Source organism: Diaporthe citri (assembly GCF_014595645.1).
Source record: "Diaporthe citri strain NFHF-8-4 chromosome Unknown scaffold_7, whole genome shotgun sequence".
In the NCBI taxonomy this organism is placed as follows: Eukaryota; Fungi; Ascomycota; class Sordariomycetes; order Diaporthales; family Diaporthaceae; genus Diaporthe; species Diaporthe citri.
In genome coordinates this window covers 4,643,735-4,668,634 of record NW_025064852.1, presented here as the reverse complement: position 1 = coordinate 4,668,634, position 24,900 = coordinate 4,643,735, and the positions used below count along the sequence as shown (strand labels likewise).

Sequence of the window (24,900 nt, the reverse complement as noted above, 5' to 3'; positions counted from 1 at the left end):
TTTTATATAATAATTATAATATATTTAAATATAATATTTCCTTACTTTATATTATTAAAATTCCTTATAAACTTAAGTTTAAATTATTTTAAGGTAATAAATTATATAATTTAATATTTATATATTATTTAATTCCTTAAATTATAATTTAAAAAGAATTAAAAAGCTTAAGCGTTTTTAATAATTAAAAATGCTTTATTTATTAATAATAAGGAAGATTAAAGATTTTCTTAAGGGTATATAATAACTCTTTTTAAGGGCTTTATATATTAAAAAGTATATAAATAAATAACTATTTTTATTTTAATTATTAAGGCTAAATTATTAATTTTAAAGCTTATAGCTAAAAAAATAATAGCTTTAAAATACTTATTTAAAGATATAACTTTAAATTTAAGCAAGCCTTAAATTATTTATTATAATAATTAAATAATTATATGCTTAATTATTAATAAGTATAAATAGTTAAAAATAAGGCTTAAATATATAAATATTTAGTAAATATAATTAAAATAAGAATTTAAAAAGGGTACCTTTAATATTATATACTTAGAAATTAAGAAAATGCTAATAAATAAACTTATTAAAGTTTTATTATATATTTAATTTAAATATTTTAAAGCTTTTTTAAATCTTTAAGATATAAGGAAAGTAATAAAAGGGAATTAATTTATTTATTAATTATTTTTATTATTAAGTTTTTATTAAAAATCCTAAAAACTATACTTTTTAAAAATTATAATATAACCTTTATATAAAAACTATTTTATAATTAAAAACTATCTTTTAACCTTTATAATAATATATTAATTAATTTAAAATCTTTTTTTAATTATTATAATAACCTTTTAACTTTTTTAAAAAACTTTCTTAATCTTTAATTAAATTTTTAATTATAATTTTAAATTAAGATTTAATAATATTTACTCCTTAATATTATCCTTAAAATTAAAAGGCTTAATTAAAATAATAATATAATTCTTATATTTTTTTTATAATTTTTAAGTTATTAATAACTTAGTTTTAAAGCTTTTAAATTTTTATATTAATCTTATTACATTACTTTAAAGTAATTATAATTTAAACTTTAAAGCGCTTTATTATATTTTTATACCTATTTTTTTTAACTTTTAAAAATTATTATTATAAAATAAAAATTTTTTAAATATTAAAAGGAATTATAAGAATATAATTAATATAAGTTAAATTAAACTTTTTATGCTTATATATATTTAAGGCCTTTTTTTAAGCATATTAAAACTTTTTAAATATTAAAAAATTATTAAATTAAGTATAATAAAAATAAAGTATAAATAATAAAAAAAATATTAAAAGCAGCTTATAAGAATTGCCTTAAATATAATAATAATAATAATTATCTTTATTATTATAATTTATATAAAGATTATTATTATAGCTATATATAAGGCTTTTAATATAAGGGAAATAAGAAATATAATGCTTATTAATCTTTTTAAGCTTTTTTATAACTTTTTTCTTTTCTTTATACTTTATTTTAACCTTTTTCTTAAAAAAAAGTTTTATCTTAAGCTTTAAGCTATTTAAATATACTTAAAGGTTTTTTAAAGTTATATTAAAAATTAATATGCGCTTTAAAATTAATTTTTAAATTAATTAAAAAACTTACTTTTAAGTATATTATTTAATAGCATTTTAATAAAAGCATTAAAGCTTTTATTATTTTTATTAATAAGCTTTTTATTAATTTAACTGTATTTATATTTCTTTTTTTAAACCTTAAGGGTAGGAAAAAGTAAAATAATTTATAGCTTAAAAGCTTATTTTTTATTGCTTTTAATTATTTTTAATATAATTAAAAAAATACTTAAAATTAATAAAAATAAGTATTTTTAAATATAAATTTAATTAAAAAGTTTAAAAAAAAGCTTTAATTATTAATTATAAATTACGTTATAAGGCTATAAGTAGCTAAAGTTTAAGTAATAAAGTATATATATATTATAGGAAAGGTTAAATGGTTAATTGCTTAGTAAGCTATAGCTAATATTTTTAAGTATAAATTAATTGCTTAAAAAAGTAAGGTAGTTAATAAGGTAGGAATTGCCTTTTAATTAAGGGGTATATTATATATATATCCTTAACCCTGGTTTATAATTACTTTTTAAAATGCTTAAATAATTAAATTTCTTTTATTTCCTCCTTTTAAACTACTCTTAGGAGATAGACGCTTTTATAATCATGCTTTTAAACCCCTCACGACACTTGTAGCCTTCCACAATTTGGATCTTTCTGTCCAACTGGAGATCTGAGGAGCCTGGTTGGCAATTAATGGCTTTGGTCTTGAACGTGATGTAGCTATGCAGGCACAATCGAAATCGGCAGCATGACTCCCCCCTAGTTTTTACTGCGTTCTTATGTCCAGCTTAACTTTCCCAGACACTCAAACGTACGTTAATAGGGAGACGCAAGACCTGGGTGATCAGATGCATTTGGTCATATCCGAAAAGGTCACCTCATCCAAAGTTTCCCGCTGGTACCTTTGAGACAAGACCGCATCTTACAGGACGGTCCGCTTCCATGTGGTTCTCCTCGTTTGAATAGAAGCCGAATGGAAAGAACTGACAACACATAATACTTCCTTTCTGCTACCTGCACACCGCTACTTAGCTCTGTTTGGGTGTAGCGACAGCAGTTCTGCTTTCCCAGCCGTGAACCAAAACCTCACCTTTTCGTCCCAACTGCCTTCAAAGCTTCAGAACTTTCAAACCTCCCCCAACCTCTGCATCTCTCCTACACTCATTCGACGACAACCACTGTCAAAAACCACCTTCGAGACCATCACCGCTGCTACTTCAACATCTCAAGATGTCTGACCCCGGTGGCGATGGCATCCTTGCCAACGCCGATGTTCGTCTTTTCGAGACCGGAAACTTCGCCGACGCCACCATCGTGTGTGGTGACCGGGCCTGGAAGGTTCACAAGGCCCTCCTGAGCTCCCGATGCAAGTTGTTCGAGCATGCTTTCTTTGGAAACATGGCGGTGAGTTGTTAGCTTGTATCTGTGGTCTTCAATTCTCACTCGGGCACAGCAAGCTAACGAAAAGTGGCTACAGGAGGCTGCGTCCGGGAAGATTGTGCTCGAAGAGCAGGATCCTGATATAATCCACATCATGCTTCGTTTCATCTACAGCAAGGGTACGCGTTGAAACGATCAAGCTTCTAAATGCGAACCAATTCGAATCCCACTGACCGCGCAAACAGACCTCACCATCCTAAAGCTGGCCAATGGCAAAGGCATCCCAGCACTATGCGTCAAGCTTTTCCGAGTGGCCGAATTTTTCCTGCTTGGTGAGTTGCGGAGCAAGGTCAATGCACGTCTCCGTGTGTATCTCGACGCCTTACTCGCTATCCCCAGTACCGGTGACATCAAGAACACTCCTGCACGCATGCTCGAAATAGACGAGGTGCTTGAGTCGATCAGAGAGGCATACAAAGACAACAGCACCGAGTACCTTCGGCAGAAGCTGCTAAACTTTCTGTGGATGAAGAATGACAGAGTCTTCCAGGTGCCAAAGGTCATGCTCTTGCTTACGGAGATACCGGGCCTGGGAAAGGATCTGATGTTGTCCTACATCGCCTGTGATGGCACGACTCATCTTCACGATGGGACAAAGCCTCCCCAAGGTCTCAGGGTACTCGATGCCATCCGCGCACCGGACAAGATTTACAAGGCCGGGGATAAGAAGGGAAACAAGAAGGGACGAACCAAGGTTTTCTGCATCTTGCGTCACACACCAGGACGCCCGTCGCCTTTTGAAGCTGTGAACGCCCAAACTGGCGTTCTGATCCCGGAGCTGGCTTGGATCACGCCGGCCACATGCCGAATTTCCTCGATCGGCAGCTATGAAACTTCGGAGATTGTCTGCGTCGGTGATTCTGAGAATCGCAACGAATTGTGGCTTCGTTTCGAGACCGCCGGCGATGCGAGATACTACGCCGCATGCCACAGCGGAGTTGATCGCTTTGTTCGACAGGATAGATTGACCAAAACCCAACTGCAAGGAGAAATGTCTGCGGCGCGTGCTAGGGTGGTTTAGGCGGATGACTCCTCAATCAGTCAGTTCCCCTTCATGGAGAGCGAGTGCCTCGTATGGGAGAGGCAAATGCATTGCCTTGCCTTTTGGCATTCACGGGGACATCGACGAAGGCATACCAGCGCCAGGAAAATGACTCAGGTCTGGGGCAGGACCTTATGCGAATTTACGAAAGGAGGCATTTCAAGCCAATATGTACAGTGGCAAGAATCAGAATCAACCCATCTCTTTTGCCATCACCCCCCTGCAGCGAACGTCAGGAGGGGCGCACGATCCAAACATCCCATCCCCTCATTTCTTAAAACCCCCCAAATGTTTTCAATGACACAATCTAGTAAGTCGAGCCAATGGGGCCGAACTTGATGTTGGAGTAAATCACGGTGGAGTCGCTGGGCAGCGGTTCTGTTAGTGACGTACCAACCAAGGGAGGAAGGAAAGCACACGCCGGTGATTAAGGACTTACGCAGCATTGGACTCGACGTCGGAGGGGACACCGCTGCTGGTGGCGCATGTGCCGCGGGCGACGCCGGGCTTGCTGGTGCTGGCGCTGACGGGGTAGCTGGAGTCGAGCCACAGCATGTTGGCGTAGTGCTGTCACGGCAACGTTAGCATCATAAAAGCCATCACCTGGCGGTATCAAGGGAGGTACTCACGTCGTCCCACAGGGACATGACAAGAACCATGCCCTTGCTGAGCGCAGTACCCATGCCGGACAGGCCGCCCTTCTGGCTGAAGACGTCCTGGTCGCCGAAGGCGGTCTTCTGGGCCGTGCACATGGCCGAGGTGATGGAGTTGTAGCTGGTCAGGCCCGAGACGGTGGACTTGGGCTGCTGGATCTTGACGCCGTTCTGGATGTAGTACTGCTTGATCTCGCTGGAGGTGAACTGGGTGACGACGGTGAACTTCTTGGTCGTGTCGACCGTCTTGCCGGGGCCGTAGAAGCCCGTGTTGCCCATGCGGTAGGCGTTCCAGTCGCACCCGTCGGGGTCGCAGTCGCCCGCGTACCGCGTCGCCGAGTACGTGCCGCCACAGGCATCACCGGAGCAGATGTGCTGGGCAGAGTTGGTGCACGGGTGCGGCGTGAAGGCCGTGCTGATCGAGTTGGCCTCCCACACGTCCATCTCGGCGCAACATGAGCCCGAGCCACCCACTCCTGCGTTGGGGTCATTTGAGGACGGCTCCCAGCCCTCAGCGTTGGCCTATTTGGGTAGGGAGCGTTAGTGGGAGCGTTACTGCTCGGTGGCGTTACTCTTGGCACATACCATTCCGTTAATGAACTTAAGGTCGCGAGGGCACTGGGAGTCGCAGTATCCAGTACCGTACTTAGCTCCGGCGGTGTTGGTCGAGTACTTGGACATGCCACCATCGGCATCCATGGAGACGAAGTACAGCGCACCGTTGAGGCCGCACTATGATTTCTGCTCAGCTCACACTCTCATGAAGAAGCCGTGACGATGGTGACTCACAGGAAGCTTGCTCAGATCAACGTCAAATGAGAACTCGTTGTTCTGCAGGTTGAAGAGCTTGTACTTGGTCGCAGACTCCATGAGGTACAGTCTGCTGCCAATGTTCTTGTTTGAGCTCTGGGTGACAAACTTGAGCGACAGGGCGTTCCCGCTCGTGGTGGCGCCATAGGTGGCAGCGTAGTCAGCTCCGTCGAGCACGCAGTTCGCGGCACAGCTCTTGTTGTCAGGGCAGATCGTAGAATTCCAGGTGTTGCCCGTGTAGCAGTTGGTGTAGCCGTTCTTGTCATGGACCCATCGCCAGTTGGCATCTGGACGGTTGTGAGAATGGGCTTCGAAAATTTCAAGTTTGAGTGATGTTCAGAACATACCGACCACAACCTCGCCATTGTTCGTGGTGCAGCTCGACGGGGAAGTGCACGACTGCCAAGTCATCGTGGGATGGGTCTCGGTCTTCTGCGTGCCGACGCCCTGGGCGCTGACACTAGCAGAGAGCAGGCCGCTCGCGAAAGCGATTTTGCTGATCATCTTGGTATTGATGCTGATCCGATGCTTGTTTGGGGTGTTTGTGAAGATCGATGACTGAACAAGCTCACCAAGCAATGGCCCAGGTCTTGGGTTTATATGCAGTCTATTACAAGCTTCATGCTCCGGCTGGGCGGGTGAAATGGGCACATGTTGACCAGGGAGCTCTCCCAAAAAGGAAATTCGGCGAAGTCGGAGACGTGATATGTGGAGGGTTCATTTGTTTAACACGATCCAAGATGGAACGATGGGCCGGCTTCCGACTTCAAGGAGACTCTGATGTCAACATGTGGGTGGATAATGGAAGATCCCGCCCAGCAGTATATTTGCCGGAGGCTAGCAGGGTGGGCGAACACGCTGACTTGCCCCATAGCCACTGCGACGAGGTCGGTGCATGTCTGACTGGCGCATGACAACGTGGACAGGAAGGGGGCCAAAAACAACCAGGAGGAGGGCCGCATGTCCCCCGTGGAGGGCGGAAGGGAAGCGGCGACCTCACAATGCAGATTAGGGCGTAGTCTGAGATCCACAGTTGCATCAGAACTTAGATCTTGGTGGAAATAATATGAAGGACCAGAGAAACGATGGGGGTGCGGCCGGTAATATGGAAGGCCGGAAGGTTATTGGACAGCGAAAGGGGCTGTGTCAAGGTTTGCGTAGCCAAGCGGCCAGATGACTTTGAACATGCTCGCAGGGTCTTCATTGACACTTCGTAGCAAGGGGCTCACACTCAGCCAAGTGCTCCTGGAGGACGCGGATCGGAATCCGATATTCCATGCTTCCCCTCATACTCGACCGGTAGGAGCCAGAATAGAATGCCTGCGCGATGCTCGCTGCCTCGTCGAGGCCAGGCGCTGGAGGGGCCACTACACCACCCTTGCACCGCCCGCTGCCCGCTCGTGTTCCGACTCGACAGGGCTGTTTTGCGTGAACAGACGACCACTTGATCGTCTTGACTCCAATCATGTCACTGTGACTTCAAAACCGCCGATTTGAGGAGCCTGCTTAGACGAGGAGACGTTACTGGCTCTTTCGTCGGGGCGAAGGGTCATGGCACCAATGGACTTCTCGCTGTGGACGTCAGACGACAACGCTGCCCAGTACGCCTCACGGTTAGTGGTAGGCGTGGCATGTGGCGTGGCGGTGGGTAGACGGAAAATTGGGAATTCCGACAGTCAGGGACGAGTCGGCCCATGGTGCTTTTGGCGAGACGTGTCGGGCATTGGTCTCCATCCAGCCACATGACCCAGCGCCAGGAATGCCATGCATGTCGTACGAGTGGAATTGTCTATGTGACAGGCGGTTAATCTCGGGACAGCTGCCTTTGGCGAATCATGTTCTTGTTCCTGGGCTGGTTTGCGGTTGGGATTCCTGGTTAAGCCTGGTGCCAAAGCGCATATGCCTTGAATCAGCTATATCTAGGTTCGTACCTATCAGGAGGCGGTGGTGGACATAGGTTGGTTTAAGGTTGGATTGGACAGGGATCGCCCTCTTGACTGTGTCTGGGCCTCACTGGAACTTGTCATAGTGGCCGGCAGAGCTCCTAACGTGGCGTCCGGGGTACATTGGGGGGAATGATCGACTGCTAAGCATTTACGCAGTAGCCGTGTTGAAATGAATAGAAAACCAGTCTAGGGAGACCAGACGTCGATCGTTGCCGTGCTGCCATCCTCCATTTGCCGGCGCTGAAAAGGAGAGGCGTCACGCCGTTGGAACTTAGGCCCGGAGTGTCATCCTCCTATGTTCCAGATAAAGTAAGAAGCCTTCTAGAAAGGTGTGGGGAACCCTACCTCCTCAGGTGCTACCTCGCGCGATAATTCTGCCGGAGGGAACCTTGTTTGAAAGCTTCTATTTGCTTGATGCCCTGGAGCTCGGTCCAGCTCCTCCCCACCTGCGGCTGTCGGCACCGACCGCGGCGTGGGTCCGACCGCCAGTAGCTGTCGTGGGTCTTGGATTTCAGTATTCGGGACGACAGGCGAACAGCAGCGTCGTGTAACTCTCTTCAGAGGACCGGGCACGGCGAGCTGGAGATAAAAATGTGCTCAAGACAAGTCCTTGGCAAGAATGCCACCGCGTGTGTCGTATTCGAGATCGGAACCCCAGGGCAGAGGGTCAAGGTTGCTGTGAAGGCGTGTCGGAGGATTTCGAGCCGACTCGTCACGTTCCTGGTGTCTTGATGCAGGTCGCCCAACTCGTCCTTCCCAGTAATCATGCCGTAGCATCGTGTAAAGCCCAGACAGGCGAGGCCCTCTCGGGCTCCGTCTCCGGTGCCCCTTCTCCAGCAGCGAGTCTGTCAGCAGACGCATTTCTCATGTTTGCTTGACTGAACCCCACGCGCCTCATTGAGGTTGTTATGGAGGTACACCAGACTGTGGCAGAGATGAAACGGAATGTCAAAAGGCTGACCTCACTAACGGAGGTTCAAACGGAGCCACCAACGGAGCCATCAACGGAGGCATGGTCGTCGGGTGCAGTCGGTGCTCGGGACGAAGCTCGACATGGGTCGGCTTGGCCGGTTTCGTCAATACGTGCCGGAGATTGGGAGTCTGATAGGTCCATTCGTTCAGCTTTCCTTGATACCTCGCGTGCTCGTCTCAGGTTAGAAGACGGAAAAGGGGGCAGAGAAGAAAAGCATGAAAAGGGCCATGTTGGTCGGGAAGAAAGGCGAAAGGTCAGCTCACCGCTCTTGCACCAACTGACGAGCCCTCTTCCGCAAATCACTCGTTCTCTTTCCCTGCAGCAGCTGCCTGATAATATTAGCAACGAACGCCCTTCTCTTCTGTTCTGCTTCGGGTGTCTCTGCAGCGCCGCCGTCGCAGCCTTGGGAACAGCTGGGCCGTCTCCTCGTCGTGCAAAATGTTCCTTCACGATTAGCGGCCCCTCGTGATATCTCCTGCGTCTCGCCCTAGCCAAATTCCCCAGGCGTCGCGCAGAGAACACTTGAACTCAATGCCGGTGGAGGGACCAGGCCCGCCGACCGTGCGTAGTAGAGTAGCGGCTTAAATCGAGAGTCGGAGTGTGTGATGGTTCCGCTATATACTCGTCTGGGCTGTCGCAGCTGGTATTGTGGAACTCCATGAGGACGCCATCCATGCGATCCTTCGTCATCTGCGAGCTGTGCGGTGGAGGTGGCATCGGCAGAGACTGCTGGTTCTCGCGGGCTTGGTGGCTCTTGATGTTCTGAAGTAGTGGGATGGCACGGCAGACGCTCTGCGACGTTTGTTGTCTGGAAATAACGGAGACGGGCTTTCTAGCTCGCCTGTGCTTCTCGAGGTGATGACTGATGGTTGGTGGTAGGCGAAGCTGTGGTCGGGTTGAAAGCGTCGAGGTGGGTTTTGGCTTCCATGTCCAAGTGTGGCTCGATCTGAATCGCAATCAGGCCGCTGGTGGGTGATGTGGTGATGTTGGGCTGGGCAGGATGAAGAGAAAGCAAGGCGGGAGTTTGTTTCTGCTGCTGCCAGCACAAGCTCTGGATCCATGGGCCATGTGTCCTTATAGACCGATTTGAGGAAGTCGCAACGGCCTTGTGCAGTGTCACTGGGAGGGACCTGCCGTGCCAGTCCTGTCTGAGATCTGCCAGCACCAAATCCCGCGACCTCTACACATACCCATGGCCTAGGTGGGTGCGTACAGTTTTTCTGGGAGAGGGACAAATGAAGGAGAAGACGGAACCATTAAGTGAGGAATGGGAATGCGTAATGTTTCAAGCCGGCTCTGTTGGCTGCGTCTTGTCGTACTTGACCACATATTCCGACGTCCCCGACACTACCTGCCTGACTGGGAATTGTCACTTCTTCTCCCGAGGTCGTACTTTTGCAAGTGTATTATCTCTATGTCAACAACGATGCTCCCTCGTTATCATTATGTAGGGGGCCAGCGGCAGGAAGAAAAGTTTAGGATATTGGAGACATGACTTCATTCATCCAGCCATCCAGTTGCCACCTCGGTGTGTCCTCTTCGAGACTATCTGTCTGGCCTCTGCAATTGTGGTATCGCAGGGCTTTCCTGGAATTGCCCCTGAATTTACCAAAGAGAAGCGAGAGTGATCACCAACAGTGATGACACCCGCTGATGTGGTTTTCCGACTGTCTCTCCTCTCCTTGCCTCCTTCCCATCAGACAGGCAGCTCGGCGTTGAATCTCTCGGACATAATAGCGAATACGCACTCTGTAAGACGGGCTCGGCGAATGTGGAGCGGACAGATACGGGTCCAAATGCTATCGTACAGTAGTCAACAATTAGTAAGGACGAGTAAGCCTGATCGTGATCCCCTGGATCGACCGACTGGACCGACCGGGACTAACGAAGGCCGACTCCTGGCTGTTGGTGAACGTTGGCTGTAAGTGCGTAGGCAACCACGGCAGCTTTTCCCATGCTGTGTTTGAGCCAGGCAGAGGAAGTGAGAGCCGAGTCCCGGTGGCGTGCGACACCGGAGCGCCGATTGACAGCCAGCCAGCGCTTCCATCATTCTACTTGGTGACCGCGTCTCAGCCTTGGATCGCTGAGGTGGTCCTCTATCACACATACACACACAGAGACAACATCTTTCTCTATCGCATCCTTCCAAATACATGCACTCGCGCACTGCATAGGACACTATGGCTCGGCCGATCGCGCCCGGTGCTTGCTGTGGCGTCTTCATATGACCTCTTGCTGACTCCCCCTTCCCGCTGACAACTGCTCTGTCTTCCAAGCTTCTCTTCCAGCTTTGAATTTTAGGTGAGCTGCGCAACTGGCTTCTTTCTCGTCTGAGCGTTGTTTTGAACCACGCCCATGGCTTCTGCGCTAGACACGACTCGCCCGATTCCCACTGACCGAGACCAGTTCGGTGAGCAACATGTACAGATCGAGACAACTGATCACGAGGTCAAGATAGATACCGGTGCTGTTTCCGGGGGCAACTCCGAAACAGCTGCTGATGCTGCTGCGGTCTCCGTCGATATAGAGCTTGAGGCTCGCCTCAGACGCCTCGAGCAGCTCAGGGTCCAATACGGAGTGAGTCCAGCTCCGTCCCGATCCTTTCGTCACTTCGTTCTCCGGCTAATGGCCTGGGAAATCAAGAGCACCTGGGATGGCCCCGACGGCGCAAGATCACCATTGGCGTCATCTTCTCCTTCGGCCAGCTCGTCACCCTGATGACGGCCAGCATGATCGCCGCTGCCCTTGGCGACATCTCGGCCGACTTGGGAATCGACGCCGCTACCGCCCAGATCGTCTTTGCCACGTACTTCCTCGGACTGGCCTTTGGCCCCTTTTTCTCAGCCGCCTTTGCAGAGGTATACGGCCGCAAGTGGGTCTGGGTCGCTGGTAATGTTTGGTATATCCTTTGGAATGGCATCAGTCCAGCCGGTAACTCGAAGAGATTGATGATTGTGGGCAGGCCGATGACTGGCTTGGGAGCAAGTGCTGGTGTCACGGTACGATGACGCTCTGTTCTAAAGTTACTTACATACCACTGCTTGTAACAGCCCAAGGGCTATCCAAGACAGAGCTAATACATCCACCTTTGTTTCAGCTGACCGGACCTACCATGGCGGACATGTACGGCAGAAAAGACCGTGGCAAGGCCGTGGCCATCTCGTCGCTCCTCCCGTACCTCGGCCCTGCCCTGGGCCCCATCATAGGCGGCATCGTCACGCAGATGATTGCCTGGCAGTGGATCTTCTGGATCATGTGTGCCTTCAACGGCCTCACTACTCTGATCGGCGTACTCTGCATCCGTGAATCCTACACGCCCGTCCTTTTGCGTCGCAGGGCACGCAGCCATCGCACGGCTGCCGGACTCAACATCGAATCCCCATCCTTAAAGGCATCTCTAAACCTCCTTGGAGTCAGTCTGTGGCGGCCATTCCGCCTGCTCCTCCGACGCCCCGTGGTGCAGATGATCAGTCTCATCCTCGCCCTCGACTTCGCCATCTGCACCCTCCTCCTCGGCACCTTCGCCGACCTCTACATCACCAAGTACGGCCAGCCCGAGTTCATCAGCTCCCTGCACTACATATCCGTCGCCTTCGGCGCCACGTCCGCCACGCAGGTCGGCGGGCGGCTCATGGACTGGTCATACCGCCTCATGACGGCCCGCTACGGCGGCGGCGGCGGCGACGGAACGGGCAAGCCCGAGTTCCGCGTGCCATACCTCGTGCCGAGGGTCATTATAACGCCCCTCGGCCTCTTCCTCTACGGTTGGGCCGCGCAGCACGCCGTCGCCTGGCCGGCCATCGACGTCGGCGCCGCGGTCTTCACCCTCGGCAGCTTCATGGCCAGCCAGGTGCTCAATGCCTACCAGCTGGACGAGTTCGTCGAGCACGGTGCGTCGGTGACGGCTGCCACGCGCGTGCTCATGTACTCGCTTGGTTTTGCCTTCCCCGTCTTTGCGCCGGACCTGTATGACCGCCTTGGTTACGGGTGGGGAAATAGCATGCTCGCCTTCCTATGGGTCGTGTTCTGCTTCCCGTTGCCTGTTGTCTTGTGGACGTGGGGGGAAAAGCTAGGCGTCATGGGCAGGGGAAGCAAGGAAGGGCAGGTTGACAGTGCTTGAGCTACTAGGCGTCTGGGTTGTCCGAGAGCAGTTAGGACTTGACCCGTCTGCTCGGTTTGTCTGGGTGGTCGTGTCGTGAATTTCGAGCAGAGGGGGTAGAAAATGGCTGAACAGATCATCGTAGGCCGCAGCCGGGGCCGGGTGGCGATGATGAGGAGATGGTGTGCATGTGGGGGTTGTTGAGGTTGCTGGCTGGAGACGGCAGAATAAGCGGAACAGTGAGATGTCGAGGCTGTAGACAGGATGGCGGGTAAAATTCTTGAGACAGGTCACGATGGTCTGATGAGGCACAGCAACTCTCGGATCCCCAACTATTTCCGTAGGTGGTCGCATTCTTTTGGTGCTCCCCTGCTATCACCACGTCGCAGCTGCCCAGGTCAGGCCATCCCGATGCTCCAAGTCTATTGGCTGCAAGGTGAAAGTGCAGCTCTCTAGTGGAGATTCCCTATTTACTGAAGCCACGGCTTCAGCTTTCGTGTTACCAGAGGCCGTACATGGTGGGCAGCTTGGTGGGCGGTCATCAAAGTGGCGTCCATTGAGAGGCATCGGGGGATATCAGCAGTTGTGGCATCATCACACAGACTACCTAGGTACAGTACATAGTATGTAGCAGTTTACCGGTGAATTGTGGTTCCTGGAACCTTGCACCTCAAAGGCACCATACAGCGGGGCAGTGTCCTACGGCGGCCGCGTTGTGCCTTCCGAGAGACTGGGCCGCTCAGCCCTGTGATACTTGTGTTCAGCTTGATCCTACGGAACGCATTGTTGTCCTTGAGGCCTGTGGGCGCGAAAGAGTCGACAATCGAGTGAGAAAGTGAGCCTTCTAGTTGTTATATAGTCTCAATCATACGTCGTTATTTAAAGACCAACATTCGATCTACAAACGTTGTTCAACTTGTTCGGATATGCTCGCTCTCTTCACTCTGGGAGGAACCTACTCCGATCATTTCCCATTGTTAACCATGCCGACTTCACGCGAAGAGCCTACACACTATGCTCAGGCTCGGCCGTTATCACTACCCTGGCCATCCCCGCACACTGGCAGTGCGTACGGCGTAGGAGACGCCGATCTATGGTACGGCATTACCATGGGGCATCTCCTGGATGACCTGCAAAGCGACCACAGCCTGCATGACACAGAGCCCGTCCGATCATCAGCGAGTTCAAGCTTTTCTGCTCATCAACCGGCAGTTCCGCCGCTCGGCAAGCCTAGGGCAAAGAATAGAATTAGCAAGTCGGATCTGGCAGTGGCTGCTCTATCCCTCGTCTGTCTCGCAATGGCAATCACAGCAGTCGCTAATGAGGCCGCGGCGTGGAGCCTGGGAGTCGCAAACAATCAATTGATCGTCATCGGCTTCCTGCTTAGCATCATGAACCTCTGCCTCGGAAGCGTTACTTCAACATTTTTCCTGCTCATTGAAGCAAGATTCGGATCCTCCATACTTCAGAACTACGATGGTATCCTTCGCAACAAACCAACGGCTCCGAAGTTGGGCCTGCCCTGGCGGGTCGTTCTCACCCTGTTCCTCATTCTCCCAATAGCTGTCAGTGTCGCCTACAAGACCTTCAAGGGAGGTGAAAGCTCCATGAGGGTGACGAGCATGGGAGACTACGTACCATTTCCGACCTATTACGGCATGGTTGCGTCTCCTGGACTGATGGTCTTCGACCAAAGGCCAACCGGTCTTCCTCAATTCATGAACGCTACTCAGCCTTTACGGGCATTGTCATCCCCAGTAAATGGTTCTGAGCCAAAACTCCCTGGGTTTCCACACTCTTATGGGTACAATATCCTGCTGCTAAATATCAACACCACCGCGGTACTTGATAACGTCCCCGGCCCCAATCCCGGCCGCCCCCCCTTCCTAGCCGCCCTTAACACCTATATACGCCTTCTCTTCAACGTTAATTACCCGCTATTATAATGCATAATCCCTCTTTCATTAATATTTTTAATTTTTCAAAAGTATTGCTTTCTTTTAATACCCTTCTTACCTTTATTTAAGCCTTATAAATAGCCTTAATATTAATAAAAGTTGCATTTAAATTAATTTAAACCCTTTTTTTTTATAATTTTTTAATTAATTTTAATTTAAGCTTTAAACTATTAATTTTTTTATAAGGTTATTATTAATTAAGTCTTTTTCTTATTATATATTTTAAAAAGTTTTTAAAAAATATTTATAATATAAAGCTTAAATATTTATTATAATATTAATAAATAATTAATTAATATACCTTTTATAATTACTTAAAAGTTTTAAAAATAAGCTTTAATTATTAAAAAAAAATCTTTAATATAAAAAATTATTTAATAAAGCTTTTTGTGGGAATAATGGGTGTTGTTTGTATGGAGGACTATTTGGGACTAGGCAGCTTTGGCTCGTTAAGATGCCCGGCAGGCAGCAGCCTTGGCGCTGCATATAAAATAGCTAGCATAATTAAGCCTTTTACCTTCCTTCTTTTTATAATTAATAATAATTAACTATTATATTAACTAAATATTATATTATAATATATAACTTAATTATTATTAATTAATAGTTATAAAGGTAATTATAAATTAGCAAGGCTTAAAAAAATAATCTTTTAATTATATTAATTAATATTATTAATATTATAAATTTATATAATGTAATTTATAATAATAATAATATTTAATATATAAAAAGATAATTATTATAATAAGAAATTATAATAAACTCCCTTATGCTTAATATATATATATTTATTATACCTTAAATAATATTAATAATAACTTTTAAATTTAATAGTTATAATTAAAAGAATTAAATTAATATTTATTTTTATTAATAATATATTTATTTATATCTTATTATATAAATAAATATAAAGAAAGGAATTAATTTACTTTTTAATAGTTAAGTTATAAAAGTAACCCTTAACTTCTTTATTTTTCTTTAATATTATTTATTTCCCCTTTTCATTACTTTCTTTTTTAAATTAAATATACCTTTATTATTACTTTATTAAAATAATAAGAAATAATAATAATATAATAAATATAATAAGCAATATTGCTAGCTAAAATAATCCATTAATATTAATTATAATAAACTATATTTCTATACTTAAAAGTATTATTAAAATACTTAATCCCTTAGTATAAATAAATTTCTTAAAATCCCTTAATAATAAATAATACTTAAATACTTATATTTAAAGCTAAATTTAAGTTATAATATATATATTAAGTAATAAAGCATATAAAGTATTTATTAAGGATTTTTATAGCTAAATTAAGTTAATATTTAAGCAAGTTAATAAAAACTTATTATATTATATTAAGAAAACTCTTTAAGTTAAAAGCATTTATATTTAAAAAGTAAATACTTTAAGAGGACTTATATATATCCTTAAAGCATTAAATTATCTTAAATAGTTAATAAATTAAAAATAAAGATACCGCATTATATTTAAATTTAATTAAATTTAAAATTATAATTTAAATACCTATGTTATTCTTAACTTTAATTATATTATAATAAAAGCTAAGGAATTATTTAATAATAATAATTCTTTTAATTTTAAATTATTTAAATCGCTTAATTTACTTAATAATAATAATAAAGGTAATGATAGCCCTTTAAAACCTTTTAATTTATTAAAAGGTAATAATCTTCTTTTAATTAATAACTTTTATATAGCATATAATTATTATACTCTTTTACCTTTAATAAAAATAAAGAATTTTTTATTTAATTTAAATATAATAGCTAACTTAAGTAAATATTATTATAAAAATAAAATATTTATTAAAAAACTATATAATATTCTTAATAATAAAATCCTTTTTTTTATAAGGCTTATAATAATTTATAAATATAGCCTTAATAATTTAAAGCAGCTCTTTTATATATGCTTAAAGAATTAATAAAAATATATTATATTTAAGTTATTAATTAAGAAAACTTATTTATTTAAGCATATAAGAAACTTAAAAACTACTTTAATATAAATAATAATTACTATAATTATTTTATAAATTAAAATACTTTAACTTTTTTTATTATTTAATAAAGAAACTTAAATAAGAGTTATATAAATATTCTTTAAATGCTTATTAATAAAATATAGCTTTATTATAAAGTACTTAAATATATTACTTATAAAGATAGCTTTTTATAAGATATAATTTTATAAATAATATAAGGCATTTTTAAATTTTATTATATTATCTTAATAATGCTAATAAATATTAAATAGCTTTACTTTATTTTATAATAATATATTAAGGTATTAAAGGCTTAAAATCTTAAATTATAATATATAATTATAAAAGATAATTAATAAGCTTATAAATAAGGTTATATTAATAATTATAATAATTAAAATAATAATAATTTAATTATTATAAATATTAAAAAGTAATATTATTTTAATAAATAATATAATAATAATAATTAATATTTAAAATATCTTTAATTTTTTTTTAAAAGTAATAACTTTTAATTAAATTTTTACTTAAGTTAGCCTTATTAATTTAAAGGCGGTAGTTATAATAAAGAATCTTATAAAAGTAGTTATAATAATAAATATTAGCTTAATAAAGGTAATAATAATAATATATAATATAAAAAGAAAAAGTATTTTATATATTATAAAAAGAAATATTAATTAATAAATTATTTACTTAAAGATTAATAATATATTAAAGTTATATATATTTATATATATAAAGATATTAAATAATAAGTTAATAATAATAAACTTAATATATTTCTTATTAACTTTAAAGATTTTAATTTTAAAATTATTAGCATTATAATAACTTTAATTATTAATAATAATAAAAAGAGATATACTTATTATACCTTTTTTATAAATTAAGTCTTTCTTTATAACTTTTTTAATGATATAAGCAGCTTTAATATTTACTTTAATTTTAAAAATTATTTAATAATAAAAATATTTATTATTTAAGATTAATACTCTTATTAATAATATTAAGATATTATATTAAATATAAGTATAATAATATTCTTAATAATTAAATATAAATAATTTTAAGCTTTATAATATTAAATATCTTTTATATACTTAAATATTATATAAGTTAATAAAGTATAAATATAATTTAGCTTAAGCTTACTTATTAAGTTATTTAATATAATATAAGTTAATACTTTAATAAGGTTATTAATATTTTATATTATAAATAAACTTATTCCCTTTATTCTTTATATTTAAAATATAAATAAAAACTCTTTTTTTTTAAAATATTATTAATAAGGTAATTTAATAAAAAGATAAATATTTAAAAAAGATCTTTTTAATTATTTAAAAATAAGAATACTTATAAACTTTTCTTAATATAAGAAATAATAATATATTAATAATATTCTTAATAAAAATAAAGCTTTAATAACTTTATTATAAGTTTAAATATTCTTTAATTAATTATTTTTTATACTTTTTTATTAATATTAATTATAGCGATATTAATTCTTTTATTTTAAAAGTAATTTTTAAGTTTTATTATTATTATTAACTTTATTTTATAATATTATAATGTTTTAAGTTTAATCTTTAAGATAATGTTAACTTTAATTATAAAATTATTATAAATATTATATATTTACTTACTTTATTTATTTTATAAGTTATTAATTTAATAACTTCTTTTTAAATTAAATATTTTTTAATTTCTTTTTTTATAAAGAATATATAAAAAGTTATTTAATAATGCTAAATAAATATTTATTTAAAACCTTTAAATTATATTATTTATAATATTAAAATTAACTTTATCTTAATAAAATTTTAAAGCATTATATAAATTATAAGCATTATTTATAAATAAGTATTAATAAAGGTATATTAATTTATTAATAAGGTTAAGAAATATTATGCTTTGCTTTAATAAGCTTTTAATATTTTTTATATTAAACTTTTAAAAACTTATATTAAGAAAGTTATTTTATAAATAATTATTAAGATAATAAATAATATAATTAGCTTTAATAATATTATTTTAATATTTCTTATTTTTAATATATATTTAAAACTTATAAAATATTTTGCATTAACTTTTTTAACTTTTAAGAAAATAATAGCTATTTAAAAAGCTATAAGAAAGCTATATAAGGTTTATATTAAATAATAAATTAATATAACTTTAAATATTTATAATAACTTAAATATTATAAAAATATTAAGTTTTTTATTATAAAATAATATATAAATATAATAAAAAAAGTATAATTAATAAAAATTATATAAGTTGCTTAGCATTAATAAATATAACTTTATATTAAATCTTTTAAATAGCTTAATAGTTTTTTAATTAATATTAATTTAATTATATTATTAAAATAAGAATAATAAAGATAATATTTAGCTAGTTTTTAACTTAAATAATGCTTTTAATAAGCTTATTTAATTTAAATTAAATTTAATCTTAATAATATTAAAATTATTATAATCTTAATAATATAAATAGCCTAAGAAATTAAAGAATAAGTTAAAAAAAATATATCTTACTTAATAAAAAGTTAAGAATTATAATTTTTTTTTAAAGCTTTAATATAATAGCATAATTAATACTTTAAGTAATTTATTTAAAAAGTTTAATTATAAGAAAATTATAAAGTTAATTAATAATAATATTTTTTACTTTAAATACTTTAATCTTAAGATATATAAAGGTATTTAACTTTTTAAGTTATATATTATTTATAAGATTAAAAGTAAAATTAAAAAGCTATATAAGAAATTATAGCTTATTATTATTAAATATAATAATAAGGATAAATATAATATCTTTATATAATTTTTAATTATTTAAAAAGCTAGCTAAAGGCTTTTAATTACTTTAGCCTTATTTCTTTTAATATAAAACTTTTAATTAAAACTTTAAGATATTATTTAAATATATTTTTAATTAAAGTTTAAGCTTAAGCAACTTATTTTATATTACTTATTTTTTAAAATTTAAAATAAATACTTTTTTAAAATTATTATATAAGTTATTAAATTATTATATAATATTATTAAATTTAATATATATTAATAAATAATTTATTATAAGTTTTATTATAATAATTTAAATATAATTATCTTAATATATAATTTATGCTTTTTAATTATAAATTAAGAAAAGGATATTTTTATTATTATTATTATATAAATTAATAATATATTATTTTTTAATATTTTAATATTTTTAAAGTTAAAAAAATAAAAGATTAAAAAGGTAAATATTTAATATAAGCTAAAAGAAATATTTATTCTTAATAAGTTATTTATTTTTAATAATATAATTATAAGTATTTTTAATAAAAATACTTTATATTTTTATTAAAAGGGTTAAGATAAGAAAATTATGCTTATTAATAATAAGGTTAATAATTATACTTAATAATATATAAAGTAATATATATAAAAAGTATATTTTGCTTTTATTTATTAATTTAAAGTAATGTTTAATTTATTAATAATAATTTAAATTTAAAAGCCTTTTTATAAGAATTATAATAAGTTAAATTATTAATTAAAATAATAAGTTAATAACTTAAAATATAAACTTTAATATAAACTTTTAAATTTATTTTAAGCTAAATTAATAATCTTTATTAATAACTTATTTATTAATAATAAGAACCTTAGCTTATAAATTAGCTTTATTATTATATTTATAAATAAAATATAAACTTTATAAGCTTTTAAATAAAATATTAAAGGTAATATTATTTATTAATTCTTAATAAAATATTAAAAAATAATTTAAAGCATTTTAACTTTAAAAATTTATAATATAATTAATAGCTTTAATATAATTATAATATTAATAGCTACTTTATATTAAATTATTATATATTTAAATATTATAATAATTCCTTTTATAATATATATTAACTTATACTCCTTATATAAATGCTTAATTAAGCTTAATATAATAAAAAGAAAGTGCCTTATAATTAATATTATAGCTTTTTAATAATTATATAAAAAGCATAATATTTTTAAGATTTATTAAATTATTAAAAATTATAACTTAATTAATGCTTTTATAAAGAATATTTTTAATAATACTTTTTAATGCTTTATAAATATAAATAAAATTATAATTAAGATATAAAGCTATATAAATTATAGCTAAAGAAATAAGGTAATTATTTAAATATAATAAAAAGTTAAGAAAATTATAATATATTAAGGCTTAAATTTAAATTATTAAAGCATAATTTAATAACTTATTAATAAATTATATTAATATAATTTTAAATATTATTATTATATTATATATTATAAGATTATTATATTAATATTAATATAATTAACTTAAATATGCATATTATATAATTATAAAGATAAAAAGATTATTAAAAATTTTTAATAAAAGATAATAAAATAATATTTTTAATTAAAAGTAATATATAATAAAAGTATAAAAGTTTAGTTTATATTTATTAATTATTTATAAATTACTTTATAATATAATATAATTAGCTAACTTTAAATTATATTTCTTTTAAAGATAAACTTTATATTTAAGATTTTTATAATAATGCTTATATATTAAGAGTTTAAGTAATAAGGGTTATTATTATTTTATAAGCACTTAAGTTATTAGCTTTTATTTAATAAGCATCTTTAATTAAATTTTATAGTTTAATACTTATATATTAAAATTAAAAATATTATTATTTATTAATTTAATTAATAATCTTTATTTTGCATTTTACTTTTTTTTTTATTTAAATACTTTATTTATTAATTTTTATAATTTATTAATCTTTATTTTAATAACTTATCCTTTAATTATATTTCTTAATTTCTTTATTTTATAAGCAATATTAAGCATAATAAAGCTTAAGCTAAGTTAAATTAGGAAATTTTAATTATTTAAAAATTAAATAATTATATTAATAATTTAAAGGTTTAATTTAATTCTTATTTAATTTAAGCATTATAAGTAATAAAAGCATGAATTTATAAAATATATTATAAATAAAATATTTATATAATAATTATAATCCTTTAAGCTTTTTAACTTTATATAATTAAGATATTTTAATATATATATATATTTAATTAACTTTTGCTTATTAATTATATATTTTAATAAATTAATTAATTTTTAACTTTTTAATAATAACTTAAGCCTTTTTATATATTTATTTTTTATAATAATATAATATAGTAAAATAATAGCATATTTATAATTTAACTTATATATATAATTAATTAATTGCCTTTTAACTTTAAGTTTAATTTAACTTAATATCTTTCTTTCTTTTATATTTTTTAAAAGTAATATATATTTATAAAATAAAAATTGCTAATATAAAAATAATAGGTATTATTTATATAAAGGATTATTTAAGATTAAGTAGCTTTAATTTATTAAAATACCTAGTAGGCAGCAGCCTTAGCGCTATATATAAAATAGCTAGCATAATTAAGCCTTTTGCCTTCCTTTCTTTTATAATTAACAATAATTAACTACTATACTAACCAAACGTTATATTGCAATACGTAACCTAGCCAACACTTTTTATATTATTAAATTTTAATAATTTATATTAAATTTAATAATTTTTAAAAATATAATAATTTTTAAATACTTTATACTTAAATATTAATTAAAGATTTATTACTCTTTACCTTAATTAAATATTTAACTTTATAAATACCTTTTTTTATACCTTATAATAATAATAAAGAAACCTTTTCTTTATTATAATTATTAATAAATTATATTATTTAAGTTAATAAAAATGCTTTTTAAAAGCATTTTTTAAAGGTAAAAAGATTGCTATATAAAGAGGCTAAAGTATATATAATATATATATAAGTAAAAAAACTATATATATATAATTTAAATAATATTTTTATATAAAGTTAATAATTATATATATATAATGTTTATTAATTATAAGTAAATATTATTTAAAAAGGTTATTAAGAATAATATTAAGAATAAAGACTTTCCTTAGTTATTTAATAGCTATTTTTTTTATTTATTTCTTTTTAATAATTATAAATTGCTAATTAAAGTAATCTTTAAGGGTAATTAAAAATTATTATTATTATATATTCTTTCCTTTACAAATAATAAAAGGTTTAAACATAATGCTTAAGGCATTAATATATTTTATAAAGGAGGTTTATATTTAAGAATTACAGTTTTTTTAAAGAAGAGGATTATTTTTTAAATACTTAAAAGTAAGGGCATTTTTTAAGCAATTTTTTATTAACCCTTTCTTATTAATATTTTATTAATAAGCTAATTAAATAAACTTAATAATAAATAATTAAAAAAGGTTAAATTAAAAGGTAATATTCTTTTTAATTATTAATTAAAGATAAATAACCTTTATATATTAATTTTTTTAGCTTTAAAAAATAAGGTAATAAGAAAGAAAAGCTTTTAATTAATTTCTTTTAAAGGAAAGGTAGTTTTTATTTAAGAAGGTTAATTAAGCTTTTAAAGCTCTTATTTTAAATTATATTAATATTAGCCTTAATGTGGAAATAATGGGTATCGTTTGTATAAAGGACTATTTGGAACTAAGCAGCTTTAGCCTGTTAAGATGCCCAGCAAGCAGCAGCCTTAACGCTATATATAAAATAGCTAATATAGTTAAGCCTTTTACCTTCCTTCCTTCCATAATTAATAATAATTAACTACTATATTAATTAAATGTTATATTATAATATATAACTTAATTAATATTAATTAATAATTATAAGGGCGATTATAAATTAATAAGGCTTAAAGAAATAATCTTTTAATTATATTAATTAATATTATTAATATTATAAATTTATATAATATAGTTTATAATAATAATAATATATAATATATAAAAAAGTAATTATTATAATAAAAAACCATAGCAAACTCCCTTATTCTTAATATATATATATTTATTACGCCTTAAATAATCTTAATAATAACTTTTAAATTTAATAATTATAATTAAAAAAACTAAATTAATATTTATTTTTATTAATAATATATTTATTTATATCTTATTATATAAATAAACGTAAAAAAAGGAATTAATTTGCTTTTTAACGGCTAAGTTATAAAAGTAACCCTTAACTTCTTTATTTTCCCTTAACACTACTTATTTCCCCTTTTCACTACTTTCTTTCCTAAATTAAATACATTCCTATTATTACTTTATTAAAATAATAAAATGGTAAATATAATAAGTAATGCTATTAGCTAAAATGATTTATTAATATTAATTATAATAAACCGTACTTTTATACTTAAAAGCATTATTAAAATACTTAATCCCTTAGTATAAATAAATCCCTTAGGATTTCTTAGCAGCAAATAACACTTAAATACTTATATTTAAGGCTAAATTTAAGTTATGGCATATATATTAAGTAATAAGGCATATAAAGCATTTATTAAGAACTTTTATAGCTAAATTAAGCTAATATTTATATAAGTTAATAAAGACTTATTATGCATTATTAAAAAGATTCTTTAAGTTAAGGGCATTTATACTTAAAAAGTAAATACCTTAAAAAAATTAATATATATTCTTAAAGCATTAAATTATTTTAAATAGCTAGTAAATTAAAAATAAAAATACTGTATTATATTTAAAATTAATTAAATTTAGGACTATAATTTAAATACCTATATTATTCTTAACTTTAATTATGCTTTAATAAAAAATAAGAAACTATTTAATAATAATAATTCTTTTAATTTTAAACTATTTAAACTACTTAGCTTACTTAATAGCAATAGCAAAGATAATAATAGCCCTTTAAAACCTTTTAATTTATTAAAAGGAAGCAATAACCTTCCTTTAGCTAATAACTTCCATATAATATATAATTATTATACCCTTTTACCTTTAATAAAAATAAAGAACTTCCTACTTAACTTAAATATAATAGCTAACTTAAGTAAATATTATTATAAAGATAAGATATTTATTAAAGAATTATATAATATTTTTAATAATAAGATCTTCCTTTTTTATAAGGCTTGCAATAATTTATAGATTTAACCTTAATAATTTAAGGCAGCTCTTTTATATATACTTAAGAAACTAGCAAAAATATACTATACTTAAGTTATTAATTAAAAAGACTTATTTATTTAAATATATAAAAAATTTAAAAATTGCTTTAATATAAATAATAATTATTATAATTATTTTATAAATTAAAATACTTTAACTTTCTTTACTTTTTAATAAAAAAACTTAAATAAAAGTTATATAAATATTCTTTAAATACTTATTAATAAAATATAATTTTATTATAAAGTACTTAAGTATATTATTTATAAAAATAGC

General features: G+C 33.7%; 4 protein-coding genes across 4 annotated transcripts; 3 read left to right on the top strand and 1 right to left on the bottom strand.

Annotated features, from left to right (window-relative positions):
• Positions 1–2,847: 2,847 nt before the first annotated feature.
• INS49_014406 (uncharacterized protein) lies at positions 2,848–4,078 on the top strand (the record flags this gene model as incomplete). The annotated part of the gene is made up of 3 exons (XM_043175097.1): positions 2,848–3,021; positions 3,095–3,176; positions 3,243–4,078. The coding sequence occupies 3 exons, from the start codon at positions 2,848–2,850 to the stop codon at positions 4,076–4,078; spliced, it is 1,092 nt and encodes a 363-aa protein (XP_043022042.1).
• A 328-nt stretch (positions 4,079–4,406) lies between these two features.
• On the bottom strand, positions 4,407–6,066 carry INS49_014405 (uncharacterized protein; the record flags this gene model as incomplete). Its single annotated transcript, XM_043175096.1, has 6 exons — positions 4,407–4,464; positions 4,539–4,666; positions 4,729–5,274; positions 5,338–5,484; positions 5,542–5,849; positions 5,910–6,066. 6 exons carry the CDS (start codon positions 6,064–6,066, stop codon positions 4,407–4,409), a joined length of 1,344 nt encoding a protein of 447 aa, XP_043022041.1.
• A 4,770-nt stretch (positions 6,067–10,836) lies between these two features.
• Positions 10,837–12,601, top strand: INS49_014404 (uncharacterized protein; the record flags this gene model as incomplete). The annotated part of the gene is made up of 3 exons (XM_043175095.1): positions 10,837–11,058; positions 11,127–11,480; positions 11,579–12,601. The coding sequence occupies 3 exons, from the start codon at positions 10,837–10,839 to the stop codon at positions 12,599–12,601; spliced, it is 1,599 nt and encodes a 532-aa protein (XP_043022040.1).
• Positions 12,602–13,878: 1,277 nt separating this feature from the next.
• INS49_014403 (uncharacterized protein) lies at positions 13,879–14,526 on the top strand (the record flags this gene model as incomplete). Its single annotated transcript, XM_043175094.1, has 1 exon — positions 13,879–14,526. The coding sequence occupies one exon, from the start codon at positions 13,879–13,881 to the stop codon at positions 14,524–14,526; it is 648 nt and encodes a 215-aa protein (XP_043022039.1).
• Between the last annotated feature and the right edge of the window lie 10,374 nt (positions 14,527–24,900).